We start from the raw sequence: 20,448 nt of genomic DNA, 5'->3' as shown, positions 1-20,448 counted from the left end.
TAGGTCAATTATGGTAAGTAATAGGCGATAATATAAAGCCATCAAAATTAATAAAGTCACCGTATAAATGCACACATTTTTAGAAAATAATGGTTTTTTAAAAAGCATAGTTGTTATATGCTATGTTAACATAACTCTGGAAAATACATATGCATATGGTTCATATGCAGTTCAGGAGAGAAAAATGGAAGAACAAAGTATTTTGTAGGGACACCTGGCTGGCTCAGTCGGTTAAAGCCTATGACTCTTGATCTCAGGGTTGTGAGTTTGAGCCCCACGTTGGGTGAAGACAATTAAAAATAAGATTTTTTTTTAAAAAAGAGAGTATTTGTGTAAGAAAAGGATTATGATTAATCATCTCTAAGTTTTAGAAATATTTTTCTGAGTTGCTTTAAAAATAAATTAAGATTTCTGAAAGACCACACAATGGAACTGATGTAGCAAATTGAGCACCAGGTTCAAGGCTAAAAAATGGTTCCCGAAGCCTAGAAGGAGCAGGGGTTTGGGGAACGCAAGGAACAGAGAGGCAGCCTTTCCTCAGCAGCATGGGCAGTGCCGTGTTGATGAAGCCATGAAGCAGATTCCAGATTAAAGAAGACAGAGGTGCCCCAGCCCCAGGGCCTGGGAAGTGATGGGACATTCCCACAGACACCAGCTGCTGTCCATCTAGATTATTTTGCTCATCCAAATGTGTGAGCACTGTTAACTTCGCTTATGCGTTGTTGTCCTGCTGGATTTTGCAAATCATCTCCCTGTTTGTTTCTTTTATTAAATGTGATTTTTCAGTCTGCCTTCATTGATGAGGAAATTCCAGATCCTCTGAGTGAACATCCTCTTTCTCCCTTTTCATGATTATTATTAATTTTTTTTAGAAATCCCAAATGATTACCCCTTACTCCCTTACCCTACTGTCCAGCCAGGCAAACACTATCCCCTGGGAGCTGTCCTTGGTGCCTCGGAGCCCATACCTCATGCAGGTCTCCATCTTCTGTCCCTCTCCCACAAAGGGTCATATGTATGGACACAACAATGAATCTGCCAGATTGCTGGAGTTGCTGCTCCTCTGGACAAAATAGTGGGTGGGAAAAAAAGTGTATAAATAGAAACAGCATTTGCTTCCTACGCATCCTGCTTCCAAGTATCCAGGAGTCATCCATATTTCAGAAGCTCCATAGCCTTTCTTTTCTTTACCTCTCACTAAAATCATTATTCCTCCCCTACTCCTGTTCTTACTAAAGAAGAAGAAAATTAGTTTGAACACCAGGATTGGGCTTTACAGACAGGAGATAATGCAAAGTTCAATGCACCAGATCACTAAAATATAAAATGATTTCCTCTGGTTCTTGTAGTTATTTTGCTCTGGGGGAAGCCTACTTTAATAGGTACTGGAAATCTTGAGATTAATTGTAACTAAGTTTCTTGTCAGATATATACTTTATTTAATAATAGGCATTTATTGAGCACCTGCTATACACCAAGCTTTTGGAGGCATGCAAAGAAAGGCAAAGCCTCACTGTGTCAGAGAAAATTTCCTAGAACAGACTCATGCATTCACTTTGGTGTTCTGCCTGAGAAATAAAGTCTATCTCAAGATAGGTTCTATTTACACCTCGGAGCTAGAGGAGCTTAGTCCTTCAAGCAGTCAATCAGGTCAGGTTCTTTGGTTGCAAGCAACAGATGAATTTAAGCAAGAAAAAGGGGGATTATCAAAAGAATAGTGGGGAGCTCAATGTTCTGAAGTAAGGAGGAGAATGACTGATGATGTCTCAGGAACCACAGGACTCCAGGGACGGTAGTGGCAGGAAACAGGGCACCGTGTCTGTGAGGCACTAGCATTGGAAATGACTCAGACTCAACCACTTTCAGTGACAATGTCTCTGCCTCAAATGCAAATTGACTTACCTTGGGTCACATGCTTGGCCTCAGGGGACCAAAGAACCGGGAGTCTGTGATTGGTAGACACACCAAAACATATGAAGGGGGAGAGGGCAGTTCCCCAAGGAAAGGGTCCTAAGCAAATAAAATCAACACAGTACACACCCAACACAAGCCAGCTGAAATTAGGGCATTCAATCTCTAACTGTTTATTTTATTAATTGTAAATATATTTCCCCCCAGTTAAGTCCCCAGAGTGATGAACGCTGGCATTATGACGTCAGGATGGCAGGTTTTCCGAGCTCTCTCTGTTTTCTCATCTATCAATTGAGAATATCCGTCTCTGTCTTTTCTCCCTCACAGAATTATTCTAAAACTCTCCTGAGATATACAAAAGTGTTTGGGGGGAAAATCTGTATACGTTTACATTATACAAAAAAGATTCTAGCTTTCATATGCTTTCATCCATTCATTCAAAAATATTAATTGAACACCTAGTAAATGCTGGCACTGTTCTAGGCAATCAAGGTCCACTCCGAACAAAATGGCAAAACCCCTGGCCTCTTGGAGCTTACATTCTATGTGAGAAGGGAAATAGGCAATACACTCATATATATTATGTCAGGAGAAAAATAAAACAGAGTAAGGGGCATAGATTGTGTCCAGGAAAGGAAGGGGAGGGGGACAGGTTTTGCCTTTTTAACCACATGCTTAGGGTAGACTTTACCGATAAATGACATTTGAGTAGAGACTTGCAGAAAATGAGGGGAAGGAACAGTATTGATGGCTGACAGAAGAGTTACAGGCAGAGAGAACAGAAAATGAAGACCCTCAGCTGCTCCATAGACTTAAAGGAGCAAGGGGAAGCCCAAGTAGCTGAGCAGAGTGAAGTTAGGAAGTGTGGGACTAAATCGTGGAAGGTCATGTAGGCCATAGGTTTACTCTAGATGAGACGGAAAACCATTGCCGGGCATTGAATGACATGATATGTTGAGGGAGCCAAGCTGGATGCTGTGCAGAAGACAGACTGAGGGGGTCAGGGAACCAAAGAGAAGGCTATTTCAATAGTCTAGGTGAGCGATGATGGTGGCATAGACCAGAGTGGTTGGTGGAGGTGGTGGGAAGTCATCAGATTCTGGGTATATTTTGGAGGTGGGGTCCGCCATATTTGCAGACACACTATGTGTGGAATGCTACAGAAAGAGAGCAGTTAAAGATGACTCTAAGGTTTTTGGCCTGAGCAATAGCAAGGACGGAGATTCTCTGATGAGAAAGACTGTGTGAAGAGCAGTTTTCAGTGGGGAAAATTAGTTTATTTTAGTGTGTTAAGTTTGGGATGTCTGTTAGATGTCCAGGTAGAGAGACTGAATAGGGAGTTGGGGAAGATATAAATTTAGAAGTCATTGGCAGATAGGTAGGATTTAAAGCCATGAGTCTGGATAAGAAAGTGCTAAAGAATCAAAGGCATGCCAATATTTATGATCGGAAAGATGAGGAAACAGTAAACAAGACTGAAGTAGAACAAAGAGAGAGGTATCCCAGAAACAGTGAAGAAAATATATCAAAGAGGATGAATAATCCTCCTGATTATGTATCCAACCTGATACATGAATACAAGGTGAAAAATGACTGTTGGACATGGCAATGTGGAGGTCTTTGTGATGGCTTTGACAGGAGTTGTCTAGGTTATAGACCAAAAGTGAATGGGGACAGAGGAATTGTGTATCTTTTTTTTTTTTTTTTAAGATTTATTTATTTATTTATTGAGAGAGATAATGATAGAGAGCATGAGAGGGGGAGAGTCAGAGGGAGAAGCAGACTCCCCGCCGAGCAGGGAGCCCGATGCGGGACTCGATCCCGGGACTCCAGGATCATGACCTGAGCCGAAGGCAGTCGCTTAAACAACTGAGCCACCCAGGTGCCCCTGGGGACAGAGGAATTGAAAACAAGTATAGCCAACTCCTTCGAGGACCAGAGAAAGTGTGTAGTTGGGGTGTGTGGAGAGATGTGCACTGGGGGCTGGGGAGGCTTAGCTCTTCGGACTCAGTAACATCTAAGGCATGATGCATGAAATACTCGAACTGCATTTCTTGCTGGAGGTTTCAGAATTAGTTATCTCACCAGCTGTCAGATGTTTCAAATGTCCACATCTGAGCAAGATGCAAAGCACAGTTTAGGCAGCAACGAAACTGGTGGTCTTGGCCTCTATGTGTCACTGGGAGCGCTCATGATCTGGGCAGAGACCGCTCAGAACATTTGCCAGAACAGGCATCTCCCTTTATCTGAATCTCGTCCGTTCCTGGAAATACATTAGCTAGTGAATTTCCAGATGGTAGAAGTCCTTTCCATTGTTTTGAATGGGGGAGAAAAGAAACCACCAAAGCATTCCCACCTCATCTAAAAATCCCAACGAGTTTCTTTAAATATCACTAAAACACTCCTAGACACATGGGGCACCTGGGTGACTCAGTCAGTTAAGCGTCTACCTTCGCCTCAGGTCTTGATCCCGGGATCCAGGTGGCAAGGAGTACCTATAAATGGGATTCACTTGAAAGGCAGTGCAGGCTTTAGCATCAGACAGTCCTGGATCCACAGCCTGGCTCCCCCATTTATTAGCTTGTAAGATCTTGGGGAAGGTGGCTAATCTCTATGAGAGTCAGTTTCCTTGAATGTGAAATGGGGATAATAATACTTAAAGGGTTGTTAAAAGATCATAATATGCGTAATGATGCCTGGCACACATATTAGATGCCCAATTTAAAAGAAACAGTAACTATATCTATTAATCTATTAGTATGTGGGTGTAAACAACAGAAATTTAAATAAAAAAAAGAGGGGGCGCCTGGGTGGCTCAGTTGGTTAAGTGTCTAACCCTTGGTTTCAGCTCAGGTCATGATCTCAGGGTCGTGAGATCAAGCCCCACGTCAGGCTCAGCTCAGAGTCTGCTCAAGATTCTCCCTCTCCCCTCTACCCCTCCCCCTGCTCATGCTTGTGCGCACGCTCTCTCTCTCTCTGTCAAATAAATAAATGAATAAAATCTAAAATAAACTGAATCCAGCCTATTTGTTATTGAGGTAAGGAGAGGAAAATTAGATTAGTTATTGTCATGCACAAAAAAACGGAAGGGGAAGCCATGTGTTTAAAAGGCAAGATGTTTCATTGTAAGTTACATTTTTCTCCCTCACCTTGGCAGCACCGTACAAGAAAGCGGTGCCGGTCTATTGTTTTGCTGATTGTTTGATGATGTTAAGTCAAAAATGAATTCCCCCATTTTTTTCTTCATCCATAGCAGTAATAACTCATTAAATCCTTATATAATAGCCATATCCTGTACACATGACGACAGGTCCAGCCCAAGGGCTATTTTCAGACATATTTGTAATCTGCTTTCTGGAGGTCAGTGTTACACAGTTGGTCACCACTTGTCCTAGGAGAAGCCCTAGTACTTGCGTAGCTCTCGGGGCCCGATACACCTCTTGCCTTTCCTAGACCAGCATTCCTTATTCCCTAGCGCTGGGCTTCTGCCTCATTCTCAGGTGATCGGCCTAGTTGTCCTGCCTTGTGCTCAGTTGCCTAGACCAGGCCATGCTCTATGTCCCTGCTCACCTCCAGTCATTAGTTCTCCAGGGATCCGAGCAGCCGTCACTGATACGGAGCCACTGCTGGGGGTACCGTCATGGGGGAAAAGAGATTTCATGGCCCAGACTCCACTGGAGTCGAAATCCCCAAGTTCTGCCTCTGAACGCTGCCCCCAGGTGGACGTCCTGGCATAACCGGGAGGTGGATCCGTGCCTGAACCACGTCTGGCTAGCTGTTTCTTCAGGACTCGGGTGGGGAGAATGAAAGAAGCCCTTCAGGAGAATGGGGAGACACTGACGTCAGTCAAGGCAGGGTGGTTAAGAGTATAGGCTCTGGAGCCAGACTGCCTGGGTTTGTACACCAGCTCTAACCTTTGCTAGCTGTGTGACCTTGGACAAGTTGCTAAGCTATTTTGTTCCTAAGTTTCCTCACCTATAAAATGGAAGTGATGACAGTACCTACCTCATAGGTTGTTATGAGTAGTAAGCAAGTTGCTACAGTGATAAAGTGCTCAGAGCTATGCCTTCCACATATTAAGTGCTAAATAATTACTGATGATGACCAAAAACCCCGAGCAGAGGGATGACGTCAGGCTCCTTAGCACTGGTATCCAAGGGCTTGCTTAGTATGGCCCTGTTTCTCCCTCACGGTGCATGCTTCCTGCACCAGACCTGCCCCTTAGCCACCATGGTCTGCTTCACAGCCCCCTACATCACTGTGCCAGACATCACTTCTTTCCCTCTGTTTCCACAACCTTCAGAGTGCTTACTTTCCCACCCAAGCCTCCACATTCTACCTCTCTTATGAACCAACTTCTCCACAAAACTGAGACGACACGGATCAGTGTCTGTATCATGGCGTATGAATGTTTGCTCCATCCCTAGACTCAGGTTGATTAAAGGCAGGGACACAACCCTCCTATCTTCATCCCGTGGTACCTCAAAGAGTGCCTGAAGTAGTGTGTCCAAAGTCTTTCTGCAGGATTGACTCTTGTCATTGATGTCCGTGACTGAATAATACCCATTTCATAGAGAACTCGTAAGGATTCTCTTAGATCTCATATGTAAATCACATAGTAAAGTACCTGCCACATACAGTTGTTGTAACTATAGTTGCTGTAACTGCTGCCGGCTTTTTTGGGGGGGAGGAGGGGAGGGATGGGGAGAGGGAGAGAGAGAATCCCCACGCAGACTCCACGCCCAGTGCAGAGCCTGATGTGGGACTCAATCTCACGACCCTGAGATCATGACCTGAGCCGAAATCAGGAGTCATGCACTTAGCTGACTGAGCCACCCAGGTGCCCCAGCTGCTGTTTTGTTGTACAGCAGAAAGAGCCCAGGCTTCACAGCTAAACAAACATGGGCTTATAGACCAGCTTGGTCACTTAAAAGCTGCACGGACTTTAGTTTCTTCAACTGTAAGTTGTGGTTTTTATACCTATCTCAGTGCAAAAAGATAAGCAATCAATAAATATTAGGTCCCCCCCCCTTTTTTTTTCCTCCTCTCTGGCTGTCTAATTTTGTGACCTGCCTGAATTTACTTCACTTCCCTGGTCCCAGGTTCCTCATCTGTAAAATGAGAACACTGAAGTAGATGATCTCCATGTTCCTGCCAGATCTAAATGTCAAAATTATTGAAACTCGTCATCCCTTCCCCTTAAACCTACTCATTCTGTGTCCCGGAGAAAGGTTCTTTCCTTGATAACTAGTCAGTGCTTCGGGATGTTAAATTGTTTCAACCCTTGGTCTCTATCTCTCAGTCTCCCTCTAGAGCCAGTAGGGCGGTCCAGACCCCGGGACCCTTCATGCAAGAGGACTGTACGTGCGCGGCTCCCCAGGAAGCGTGCTGCGCGGCGGCCGTCCGCCCCGGCTGGGCCCCTCTCACAACGCAGTCCAGTGAAGCCTGCCAAGCCCCCGGGGAGGGCTGGGGAGGGGTAGTTTCCAGCTCTCCTGCGGTCCAGGGGAAAAAAAAGTATCTGCATCTAAAAACAAGCGTGGGGCCAGGCGGAGCCTCGCATTCACGGCCTTTCCTTCCCTGTTCTGCCACAGACTTTGCAAATGGGCATCAAACACTTCTCTGGACTCTTTGTGCTGCTGTGCATCGGCTTTGGTCTGTCCATCTTGACAGCCGTCGGGGAGCACATGGTGTACAGGCTGCTGCTGCCGCGGATCAAGAGCAAATCCAGGCTGCAGTACTGGCTCCACACCAGCCAGGTGAGCGCGCGGGCGGCCCGCTCCAGTGTGAACCGTCCGGACTGCCACGGATGCCCGGCGGAGTGCGGAGCCCCACGTCAGACAGGTGCCAGGTTCCCAGGAGAACCGCGGTGGCGTAGACAACTCCGTGTAGACGATGGAGCTCCCTCTATCCCATTAACGCACTTTCCCCTTAGATCAGCCTGTCCCGTGACGCCCCCGCCCTGCTTCCAGCCCTCCGCTGTTGCTCACACGGAAGCGATGGGAGTTGTCTTTCACCTGGTTTCCCTTAGTAGTGACAACCTGCGGAGACGGTGTGCGAGTTTCTTCCTACAGACTCTCTCCTAGCCAAAACGGAAGCTCATTCAATGAGCTTGAAGCCCCTACTTGCCTGCCGATGAACCCAGCGGCCCCTGTTCCGTCCGCATTTTCAGGGGCCCCGAGGGGGGCAGCCGGCCGGTGCGCAGGCCGAGCCGCGCAGGATGGGCGTTCTGTCCTGGACGCGGGCGCGCTGCGGCCCCGGGACCGGAGACCGCCAGGCCGAGCCGCACGCTCCCTCGCACCGCTCGGCCTGACGGCAGGGGCCGCTGAGAGCCCGCCGAGAGCAGAAGGGGCTGTGGCGGCCGTGGCATCTGCCCCCCGGGAGGTGGGGGCGCCCGGCGCCAGCCTGATCTCCCAGCCGGCCGCTCCCTCCTGCCGCCGCGGTGGCCGCGCGCCGGGCCGTGAGGCCGCCCCGCTCGTCGGTGACAGCGACCCTTTTTTACTAGTTACGTCACTGCCCTTGATTCGGTTACATGGGACCCTGCTCTTCCTGCTTCGTCCTGGAAAGGAGCTGGTCTCCTCAGGGGAGCTCCGCAGACAGGTGGCCTCCGTCGGGTGCTCACGTGACTAGCGGAATTCTCCGGCTTCTTCCCTTCTTCGTTTTGGCTGCAAAGACGTTTTTGACTCACCTTTAGCAATTCTGCAAGGTCCTTTGCCACACACTAGTTGTGACGACTCTTCTTTATATCACATACCTTTTTACGACCCAGAGCATATCTAAAGCTTCCTTCGAATTACTTTTTTCCCCCCTCTAGATAGAATAATAGGTTAGAATTAAAATTTGGTTCCCTTGAGATTTAGGGCTGAAGGTTGATCTGTTTTCGGGCATCCCTGGAAATTTGTTGGAGGCCCAGATTTGTAACAGTGAGATACATTATTAAACTCAGGTGGTACTTGGTCCCCAGACTGTGTGTTTCTAATGATCTGTATGTGTGAATCTGTTCTTTCTGCCAGAGATTACATAGAGCACTAAACACATCGTTTGTAGAGGAAAAGCAGCAGCGTTTCAAGACTAAACGTGTGGAAAGGAGGTAAGAAGAGGCCAGCGCCAGGTGTCTTTAATGTTTGTGAAGATAAAAGTGGAGAGATGTAACTGGGACTCCCTGCTCAAAGGGGAAATTATGTATAAATAATTCAGATCAAACCGGGACCAAGTTGTTGGTAACACAAGCAGTGCAAATATATGTGGTTTCAAACAGAAATAGAACAGAGAAGAAAAAACATGTCTGTACCTATACGGACAGGGAAATGCAGGATAGGCCGGGTACGTCCTGGTGAAGGGTGCAGCTGTGGTCTCTGGGGTCACGCGTCCAGACCCTAACCTGTCACGGACCCTTGCCCTACATGGGGCGTAGCAAGGTATTTCTCTGAACTCGCTGTGCCTCCATGTCCTCGTTTGTGAAATTGAGATAAAAACAGTACCCACTTCCTAGAGATGCTGTAAGGATTAAACAAGACAATACATGGAAAGGCCCGGAAACAAAGCCATTTTAGCTCTCGTTACCGTGCACAGAGTATACACAAGCCTGAATTCACGAGTCCTGCAGGCCGTTCGCTTCGTGCCGTTTTGCCTTTCTGACATGTGTCTGCTCCCCGCTCCTTTCCAGCACTCCTAGGAATATTTGAAATATGCAGCGGACGTGTTCTGCTTCATCTATTTCCTGGCATTCTTACTACAAACTCACCAGAAAAGCCTCCCAGTGATAGGGAGTACCAAGCATTAAATGCCTGGAGGACCCCTTCCCCGCATGCAGCCCGTGGGTGACTGTGGTGGCTAAAGATGCCGGCAGCGTTCCGTCTGGCTCCTGGCTGGCCTTGGCAGCCTGCTCCCTGGGGCGGCCCTCCTCCTTTCTGGTGCCCAGAGGCCTCTGTTCAGGAGCAACTCTCACCGGTGGCAGATCTTCAGCTCAAAGCTTGGCTTTCTGGGTAATTTTGAAATCTGCCACTCACACTTCTCACTCATGATAGAGGAAAAGGGAAAAAGGGGTGAAAAGCATCATTCTTTTTCATTGTTTATACCTCCTCTGGGACTGCTGCTGGCCCCCTGGCCCCAGTTTGCATCTAGCTTGTCAGCATCATTTCCGTTCTCTCTGGAAGCCTCTCTTTCCAGTCAGTGAGCACCTCCTGCCCTCTCAGGCTGTGGTATTCCTGCATCGTGTTGCAGCCCTGTCGGCGACAAGCTGGAGACTAATCAGGTCACAGCTGTTCTATGTCATGTTACGTCTATTTTGTCTATAATCATTTTTTAACACAAATTTTTAACCAGAGGAACGCAAGAAGACATAGTGGTGAAGACAGTGTCTCATGACAAAGCATGTGTTTACCATCCGTAATAGAAACAGGAAGCCCAGTGATCCCATTTCCAACTGTGATGTGGTTCCTAGTCACATCTCTCTCACCTCCGCTGAGAACCAAATGTGTCTTTCACTCATTATGTCCACTTTTCTTGGCAGATTCCCTTCTGGAGCCCCTTATTTTGAGAAGGAGCTAAGGCAGAACCTGCCCTCCTGGCTTATGCTGGGCCCACACTTCCTGTGCCACCTCCCTGCAGCCCAGCACCCAGCTGTGACCTTTCAAATGCAGTGAGTGTTTGAGGCCCCACAGCTGTCATGTCTCTTCTGAAGGCCATAGTGGAGCATTGAATTCCGAGGTTACAGAATTGATATGTGGAAGCTCATTTTGCTCATTTTTAGTGCCAGACGCAGTTCACCTACTGGTCATCTTACACACTAAGGCTGAGGAAGGTTCGATAGAAAACAGAACGAGACACTGAAGAGGCCTCCAATTAGACACCAGATCTGACATCAGTATCTGTCATATTCTATTCACAGGTGGCCCAGAGCCACATGTCGATTACTGGGACACTTGTTATGCTAGCAACTTGAGTCTGTCATGGAATCCAGCTTCTGCTTCTGCTTCTGTATTCTATTCCCAGATATGTGTACAAAGCTCTGCAGAAAACCAGATCGGTTAGCTCTACTTAATCTGATTTTGTGGTTGCCTGGGTGCCAGGAAACTGTGCAGATGCCCTACTCCCAGGTGCTCCCTCTGAATCATTCTATGGTACTGCAGTTAGGTCTGCTGGGTTGAAAACTCTTTCCCCGTTTTTTTGGAAGAGTATCTATGCAAATGCCTATGTCTGCTACAATTCGGCATTCCTCCAGCATGCTCCATATTTATAGAATGAATAAAACAATAGATAAGTGGGTGAATGCAGATGAGTGTGGCCCTGAGGACCAGGGATGGTGGATGTGTGTGCACCTGCTGGAGAATAAAGATTTCTTTGAGCTAAAAAAAAAAGATAGATGAACAAATTCTTAACATGTGGATTTGAGGAAAGGCATAAAGAAGTTCTGGGCCATGATACAAAAGTAGACGTTACTCCTTTTCTATTTAAAGCAGAGGGGAAAAGTAGATATTGCAAGACACTATGCATAGTCTTCGATTTATTCAACCTGGGATTTCATGTAAGTTTTGGTCTATACTTCACCCCACTGGGTTTCCAATACACCCCCATTTTCCCTTGCCCCAAGATATACAAAAATTATAAATGGTGTAACACACACAAACAAGATTGTCTTGAAATTTTTCAAACTCAATTGGAAGGGATTTGGAGGAAAACTTACAGGGAACTGTACAGCTCAAAGTAAAATTGTAACCGCCCCCCTGACCCAGGTTTAAAGCCAGCAGAGCTGTAAGTGGGTTCATTGTAGACTCTTACTAAGCCCAGGACACATGAAAGCTAAACTGTGTTGCCACCCGCTCATTATATGCCACTTAAACTATGAGAAATGTAAAGGAACTGCAGGGGAGTTTGGAATGTATGTTTTAATGGCTTGGGGCATGTATCTTAGTTTTTGCTGTGTGAGAAAATTATCTCAGTAACTTAGTTATTTTAAACAACAGCAAGTTAGCAATCTGTGGGTCCGCTGTGCGATTTGCTGGTCTGGGCCGGACTTGGCTGATCTTGGCTGGATTTGCTTATATGTCTGCAGCCAGCTTGTGGGGGAGAGGAAAGCAGCTAAGGGCTGGCTGGTCTATGGCCTCAGCTGGGTCCACTGGGAAGACTGGGGACTCTCTCCACACTGTTACCATCAGCAGACTAGTGTGGACTCATTCACATTGCAGCAGCAGGGTTCTGAGAGAGACCCTCAGGGGACCTGCACGAGGCTTCTTCAAAGTTTAGGCGTGGAACGGCCACCTGCCATTTCTGCTAGTTTGGCCAAAACAAGTCAGGAAACCAGACTAAATTCCAGGGGGAGGGAAAGCCAGACTTTCTTCCCTTGAATCCTCCTTGATAGAGGTGAGCTGCAAAGTCACATTACTGAGGGACATGGGTGGAAAGGAGGAAGAAACTTTATTAGCCCTCCCTCTGTCCCTCCCCTTCCCCGGAAAGAAAGAGTCCAGAAATAAAGTCTTGATTCAGTGACATGGATGGGAACAGAAACACAAGGACTTAATAGAGTGTTTCTTTGTAGGTTTGCCCTGTGGTGGATTGCAAAAGCGGTCATAACCCTCCTCCTCCTCCAACAAGGCTAGAAGAAATCCGCAGCTATGCTGCTTGGGGCTCTAGTCTGTTCTTGTAGCAAGAAACTCTCCTCATTACATCTGTCAGAGTTCCTTTCAGGCACCAAATCCCCTCCTCTTGTGCCCGCCCGGCAGTAAGTCTTGCTCTCTACAGCCGTCTCCCTGACATGGTGGCAGGTGGTTTGACGCAAGCCTGAAAGAGGACTGTGAATCTGTTTCTATTGACTTTCATTATTCCAGCAAGAATTTGAGGCTTTCATGGGGTTTCTTTTAAAGCTTCAGACCTGAGCTGTCATTCTCGACCCACATAAAATCATCCCTATAATGGAAAACTTTTTGCTGAAACCTGCAGCTTGTATGTTTTTATTCTCCTCAAACTCAAGTAGTAAACTTCAGGGTAGTCCTGTGGGACTGAGCATGAGCCGTTTTATAGTCTCTACCGGCCGGCTTATGCTTAGAGCCCAACAGGTGGACAAATAGGCTCTCGCTTTTACTAAAGCGCCATCTTTGTAGCCAGAGGCTGTTTCGAGCCGGTGCTGTGCTCTGAGCCTCGCTGGCAGGATGGGAGTGGGAAGACATCCAGGCTTCTTCAAAAAAGAATACGCCACTCCCTGGTCCATTAGCCCTCCAGATGATACGTCCATTCCAATTTCAGGGCAGCTTGAGACTTGGTAAGAACTTCAGTTGAAAAGCATTGTAATGGCTCTTTTTGTCCCTGTGCCACTCCAGCAGGCAGTCTGTCCGTGGCAATCTGTCTTCTGAATGCATGTCCAGCTCCATATTCACAGTTTGAAATGGCCAACAGCTGGGGAGCAGCACTTTGAGAGCCGCAGAATGGAAGGTAAATCTAAAATGTCTTTGTTTCCTAGGGCCAGTGTGCGACCCCGTCAGCTCACTGTGTGGAATACTTCCAATCTGAGTCAGGATAACCGACGAAAATACATCTTTAGTGATGAGGGAGGACAAAACCAGCTGAGCATCCGGACCCACCAGGACATCCTGCTCCCTCCAAGGAGAAGAGAGCTCCCTGCCTCGCTGACCACCAACGGGAAGGCAGACTCCCTAAATGGAGCTCGGAACTCAGTGATGCAGGAACTCTCAGAGCTCGAGAAGCAGATTCAGGTGATCCGTCAGGAGCTGCAGCTGGCTGTGAGCAGGAAAACGGAGCTGGAAGAGTATCAAAGGACAAACCGGACTTGTGAGTCCTAGATGACCATGCTGCTCCCCTTCCCAGTTCCCAGCATTCCTCTGAGCCCTTGAGACACTTTGTAATGCTCTTTTGTAACTACTGCCAAAAGTGTGGGGAAGCGGAGGTCTTGGTCTCTCTTAGAGGTCAAGTCTGCCCATCCTAGCCTAAAAATCAGCCACAGCTCTTCCCAAGCTGACTCCCTAGCTCTCCAGGGTAGGGGTCTTTCAGAGCAGTGATGGTAAATTAGGAGTAAACTCCGTGGAAAGGATCTATGAATGACCAGGCAACCCCAGCTCCTCATTGGGTACCATACTAGTAGTTCTGGGTTTTAGCCCTTTCTCTGCACTCACACCAACAAGAGATAAAATGTTACTCATATGTGGTTTTAATCTTTGCATAGAACAGGATTATCCAGGGTTGTGGCTTTTGATACAACTCCCCCAACTAGATTTGTTCCTGCATTCTGAACGGGGAGCCAGATAAGGGCCAGAGGTGTGGGTATGCAAACAATTAAGCGAACTCATTAGCATCACAGCAGACCAAGGATGGACCAGATCAAGCAGGAGCCCTGTTTTTGAGAGGGTCCCGTGTCTCCGACACCATCCTGACCAGCATTTAGTAGGAACAGCTTACGTGCCACGATGAAAGGGGACAGGGATGTGGTGAGCGGGAATAAGACAGGCAGAAGAGGCATTAAAAATGTACACCATGTTGAGAACAAGAGCTCTGGGCCAGAAAAACAATTTGGCTAAGGAAGGAATACGACAATACTTCGACTCTAACTACGCATCTCCACCACAGAGTGTGCCTTTTATAAAGGAAAGCAAAGCAAAGCAAGGACATGGCCTTAGATGAAACTGGACTACCCCTGCTTATTGCCCGCACGGGGCATGCAAGCTGGTTCTATGGGTTAAGTGGAAAGGCTCAGCAAACCACACACTAGCCCGCTCTCAAATCGGCAGTTGCCTCTTAGCTTTAGGAATTCCTAAAGCGGACCCCCCCGCAAACACCACAAGCTTTAACATATGGGACGGTCCCCTGTGCGGTCCAGCTCTGTACAGGTAACTAGCACGCGAGTCTCCCAGCCCCACACCTACTCCCGTTCTCTCCCAGGCCCCCTCTGATGCCCCCAAGGAACTGATTATCAGTAACCTGGCTTCCTGATCCCAGACATCCCTGTCCCGGGTGCAGTGGCGTGGACGTGCGTGCAGGAAGAAAAAGTCACGGGGAACTATGGAACACCAGTTCCCAGTGCTAGTGTAGATGCGAGGCATCTAGGAACCCATTAGAATGCTGACCGACAGAGCCTCTTTCCCCGGAAGATGGGGTGAGGTGGGGAGTCTGGCTCAGAAACCTGTTAACCAACTCCCCCAGGTGACTGACACGTGTGATCCAAAAATTACTCTTCGAGAAACACTGTTCTAGAAGGATGGCTGCTCCCGGCCTGGGGAGAAGAGCCTTTTTGAGAGGTTTTTACATCATAGTACACAGCTGCTGATTCACCTTCCATACAGCCGCTCCCACCCCTGGGCACCACTTGGGACGAGACTTGCTCGGTTCTCACTTACTGTGCCCCGGCCTCATCTGTCGGGATGCCCAGCACGAATTCACAGCACTGTCCCAAGCACCGTGCTCTGTAACAGCTGCACAGCACTGGAAAGGCTCCGCAATCACAAAATTTCCCCTGCGTTTCCACCAGGAGCTACCCAGTCCCCGGGGAGAGACAACACCTTCCGCTGTAATTAGATAACACTTTAGTTGTTTTTGTCTGAGAAAACCCTGGGGTGGATGGAGGCACAGAGAGACTGATGAGGGAGGTAAGAAGCTTCTAGTTAGACTTCATCCACCTCGCAGATGAAACAGTGAGGAAACAGGGGGAGCCCAGGAAACAGAAAGGACAGCCCTGCTTTGAAATGCCCTGTCCTCCCGTGTTCTCCCCCAGGCCCCGACGTAGATTTGCACCTGCCTTTGGAAGACGTTGCCTCGTAGCCGCCCCCAGCCATCTGCAGGAGCCGAGGACGCCGCAGCGCCTGCCGTCCTGCTCTGCGCGGCCCGATGAGCCGGGGCACCTCCCGACGACGAGCCAGCCATGCTCCTCGTGGACTCGGGCCCTTTTCTAACTCAGCTCCTCCTGACTGTTCTTGAGAAGCTGGCTATTTAAAGGAACCCAGAGGTGAATTCTTTTGTAAAGTAAAGAATCCTTTTGTAATGCAATTAATTCTCCCTTAACGTATCTGTTTTGTAAGTTTGGATTTTTGTATTGTGTGCTTAAAGGGTTTACCTTAAGCTTCTCTCCTGCGGCGTTCTGAGCGGCGGTAGCAGCCGCACGGCCCTGCCTACCCACAAAGTGGATGGCCAGGGGCTGGCCAGCAGCAGCAGGGGCTGAAAGCAGGCTTGCTGCCGTCCGTCCGCATCGCTTGAAATGCCTCCGTGTTCTGGATGAAGAGGAACCGCATAGCTGCTTGTGGTGGAACAAAGCGGCCCCAAGTAGCGGTGGTTGTCGTTATCGGTAGTAACTGAACAGTGTTTTGCAGTCTGTGAAAGTGTGTTGTGTTTTATAAAAAGAGTTCATGAAATGGTGGGTCCTTTGAAAACCCTCCTTTCTGTTCTGCTCCACCTGTCCTTTCAACTCCCCTCAGGCTCAAAAACCACAAAGATCAAAGTCTTCAGGCGGAGGATGGTATTTTAGTGAGGAAGAAAGAGGTAAGGGATTGCTCCCTTGCCTCCTCGTCAGGGCTCCTATTTCATGAGATGAGGAAGGTCCGTTCTTTTCCAAGCTCTGGTGCTGGGCAGCCGGACGACCTGACTGTGTCGCAGACCCCACCCCGTTTTCCAAGGGGAAGTTCCTGGCACAGGAAGCACACAATACAATATGGTGGGTGAGCAGGAACAGATAGGCTACGTGCTTCATGTAAATAATACTGAGGGCCCCAGAGTGCAGATGCCTCGAGGTAGAGGAGCAGCAAGGGGACCCCTCCAACTATTAAAGACGAGTTGGAAAAATGGGACAGCCAAGTGAGGCAGCCACAGGGACACAATCAGTTGAGGTCTTTAACGTGCCTGGAGATGACTCCATCATTCATGGTTCTTGCTGTTGCACAAACCCTCTGCAGGAGCTGCTTCCGTGCCGACCAGGGAAGTGGTCAGTGAAGTAACTGCCAAGTAAAACCCGGCTACATCGGGGCAGTGGGCTTCTCGGTGTTGGATCTAATAGGGCCTTGGAGCTAATAAGCACTTCCTTGGCATGGATAAAGAATGAAGGCAAAAGAAAGAAACTACTTTAGAGCCTCTCTCCTCCCAACTCATTTTTGATAAGCAAACCAGAAAATCCAACCAGTCATGGAAAGAACTTGTGTTTTAGTCATCAAAACCACTCCACTAGCTGCACTGTTGAGTTATTCCTTTCTTCACCTACCTACGCCACCCATCTAATCCAGGAGTCCCTCACTCTTTTTCGTTTTGTTCCCATTTTATGAAAATAATGTACTTAGAGGTATTTTCTTAAGGTTTGTAAAGAGTGTTTGCATTGTATCTTCATTTTAACGTGTGTGCAATCGCTCCAGTCCAGGAAGAACTGAAATGCTGTCTTGTGAGCATGAAGTGAATAGGCTGTTTTGCTCCAGCCACTTTTCTTGTACAACCACGTGGATGGTCTTTTCCATCTTCAGTTTCTATGACTGTGGAATAAATGTTCAGATAGAAACTTCATTTTCTGATGTACTGCTGGCATTGTCTTGGGGGATTCAAATGTGGACGTGGTACCAGCCCCTTCCTCACAGGAGACCCACTCATGCTAGGATTTATACTTGTTTCCTTAGTAGAGTCGACGTGGCACAAAATATGCTGAGAAAACTCAGAGCCCAGGCATCACAAAGTTCAGTCGAAATGGCTTCATCTGAAAGACATTCTAGGAAAAGCCACAATACTGAGAGATGTCTAAAAAATTCTGCCCTGGCCACCCTCATTTAGTAATTCAACAACCAGCTGCTACACAGCCTGTGTTTACGTGCCAAGTGCTGGAGACACAGAGTGAATAATAAGATGGGCGTGGTCTCTGAGCTCAGGGACCTTCTCACAAGCTGTCCTTTTCACAACCTGTCAATAGACAATACTACAGTAGCTAACATTTATTGAGCATTTATTTTATTCCAGCTTCATTAAAACCCCATGACACAGGTTCTCTAGACCTAGTCTACAGTAGATAAACTAGACCTCCAGTTTACAGATGGGAAAACTAAGGCTCAGGGAATTATGGAAGTTGTCCAAGGTCACCCGGCTAGGAAGAGGAGTGGCCAAGACAGATTCACACACAGGCAGTGCAATTCCAGAACACCCATTTTACACTGTCAGGATTCTGATCGCTGCCATACAACCCCCTCTCCTTCCTCCAACCCCCCCTTCAGTCTTTCTGCCATCACGGCTCCAGCCCATGCCTCAGCTGGGCCCCAGCTCCACAGGGAAGGAAGCCGATGCACAAACTGCACCTGCCTTGCCACGTCCACTGACCTCAACACTGTGGCCCCAAGTCTCACAGAAAGAGCTGTTGTAGGCGTCTCTCTTGGCTTTCTGGCCCGAGAACTGGTACAGACACAGCTGAGGATCCCTGAGCAGTCTGGCAGTCTCAGGCCCGCCGCGGTTTCTGACGCACCCGGCAGTTTCAGCTGCTTGGCCACCTTGCCAGCGTGAAGCTGCTAGCGGGACGCATTCGTCAAATCTCGTACAAATACACACCTACTGTAACCTAGCTCAACTGCCAACTTACCCAAGGTTGTTTTGCATCAGTCACTCCTTGTTTGGATGCTGATTTTGAGCCCGGCATTGGGCTAGCTGCTCGCGAGAGAGAAAAAGCAGATTCTGACCCCATGGAGCTCAGTCCAGCAGGGAGACACAAACTGGCAAACCAATGTGGCGTATATTCTGATAAATGCATATCAGGTACTGGGGAGGCGAAAAAGACACTTGTCCTCTGTGTGTGCGTGTGTGTGTGTGTGTGTGTGCACGTGCGCGCACCTGCAGTGGAGAAACTAAGAGGAGGGTTAATAGGCACCCCAGGTAAAAGAAACAGAATGTGCTAAGTTCCAGAGTTGGGAAACTATGACAATCAAAAAACATAGGAACATCAGATAACTCAGTATGATAGAAAAATAAAGCACAGGTGGGTAACAAGCTGTAAGGACTGCAAAGAGAAAAGCAGAGGCAAGATCCCTATGCTAAATCGGATTTGTATCCCAAAGACTACAGGAACCATTAAAGGATCTTAGGCTAAAGAGGGTTATAGTAGAAGATCAGGGTCCTCACTGCTGGGTGGTACTGGCTATCATTCACATACGTTCTATTTGTTTGTAGGACAGTGAGCAAATGAAGTTAACTTTTTGATGCCTGGGCATGACCTGGCCATGATATCATTTAACCAGCACAGGTGGACTTAGAGATAGACATAAATAAACACATACAATCTAGATTCTAAACATGTCAGTCTTCTTTTTGCCTAGAAATAAGGAGAAAATGTAGAAGAAAAATTGACCTCTCAATTTATTTGCAGTACAAGTTAGTATTTTGAGCATTTACTAGTTGCCAGGCATTCCGCTAAATGTTTTGTGTATATTGACTCATTTCATCCTCAATACAATTCTATAATGTAGTTATTATTTTATAGATTAAGAAACTGAAACAGAGAGCTGAAATAACCTAATAAGAGGCAGGGCCATACTCATCCTAAGTCTGGCTTCACGAGAAACATGTTTAGCACAGCACGTGGCATCACAACGCATCAAAGGGCTGGGCTGGGTGAGCAAGGAGAAATCTAAGATCCCTTTGGTTCAGTTCTACTCTGGAACAAAGTGCTATGGGAACTCTCAATGAATAGGGGAAGAATATGCAGTCCTAATCTAGGGCCTGGCAGAGAGCCTACATAAATTAGAAATCTTCAGAAAGACTTAAAAGACTCAAGTATTTTCATTTATTATCTTCCTGATGACATGCATTCTATTGGTACATGTCTCTACTTAGGGTAAAAGAAAAAACAGAGGTCTGATTGCCACATTATGATTCTGCTGCTAAACTGAGTGACCCTGGGACTTGTTTCCTCATCTCTAAAATAAGGACATGGGGAATACAAAGCTGGTGCAGCCACTCCGGAAAACAGGAGGGAGGCTCCTCAAGAAGTTAAAAATAGAGCTACCCTACAACCCAGCAATTGCACTACTAGGTATTTATCCCAAAGATACAGATGTAGTGAAAAGAAGGGGCACATGCACCCCAATGTTCATAGCAGCAATGTCCACAATAGCCAAACCGTGGAAGAAGCTGAGATGCCCTTCAACAGATGAATGGATAAAAAGGATGTGGTTCATATATACAATGGAATATTACTCAGTCATCAGAAAGGATGAATACCTACCATTTACATCAACGTGGATGGAACTGGATGGTATTATGCTAAGGGAAGTAAGTCAAGTAGAGAAAGACAATTATCACATGGTTTCACTCATATGTGGAACATTAGGAATAGTGAGGACCATTGGGGAAGGGAGGGAAAACTGAATGGGAAGAAACCAGAGAGGGAGACAAACCATGACAGACTCTTGTCTTGACTCTAGGAAACAAACTGAGGGTTGCTGAAGGGGAGGTGGGGGTGGGGGGGAAATGGGGTAACTGGGTGATGGGCATTAAGGAGGGCAAGTGATGTGATGAGCACTGGGTGTTATATGCACCTAATGAATCACTGAACACTACATCAAAAACTAATGATGTACTATATGTTGG

The 20,448-nt window shown here is 47.4% G+C and overlaps 1 protein-coding gene across 3 annotated transcripts in view; it reads left to right on the top strand.

The window, feature by feature from the left end:
• The window catches only part of GRIN3A (glutamate ionotropic receptor NMDA type subunit 3A), a 146,069-nt gene extending 130,098 nt beyond the window's left edge, over positions 1 to 15,971 (top strand). Inside the window, exons 7-11 of one of the 3 annotated variants that reach the window (XM_032419145.1) lie at positions 7,503 to 7,667; positions 8,922 to 8,998; positions 10,421 to 10,549; positions 13,364 to 13,692; positions 15,626 to 15,971. In XM_032419145.1, coding sequence (XP_032275036.1) covers positions 7,503 to 7,667; positions 8,922 to 8,998; positions 10,421 to 10,549; positions 13,364 to 13,692; positions 15,626 to 15,672 — 747 coding nt within the window. In that variant the 3' untranslated portion in view covers positions 15,673 to 15,971. Of the gene's footprint in view, positions 1 to 7,502; positions 7,668 to 8,921; positions 8,999 to 10,420; positions 10,550 to 13,363 lie in introns of all 3 variants that reach the window. The other 2 variants (XM_032419146.1, XM_032419147.1) reach the window with 2 other exon arrangements.
• Positions 15,972 to 20,448: the final 4,477 nt, after the last annotated feature.

This window comes from Phoca vitulina, unplaced genomic scaffold (genome assembly GCF_004348235.1).
Source record: "Phoca vitulina isolate PV1807 unplaced genomic scaffold, GSC_HSeal_1.0 scaffold21, whole genome shotgun sequence".
Classification (NCBI taxonomy): domain Eukaryota; kingdom Metazoa; phylum Chordata; class Mammalia; order Carnivora; family Phocidae; genus Phoca; species Phoca vitulina.
The sequence above is the reverse complement of the archived record's forward strand: the minus strand, read 5'-3'. Positions and strand labels throughout refer to the sequence as shown.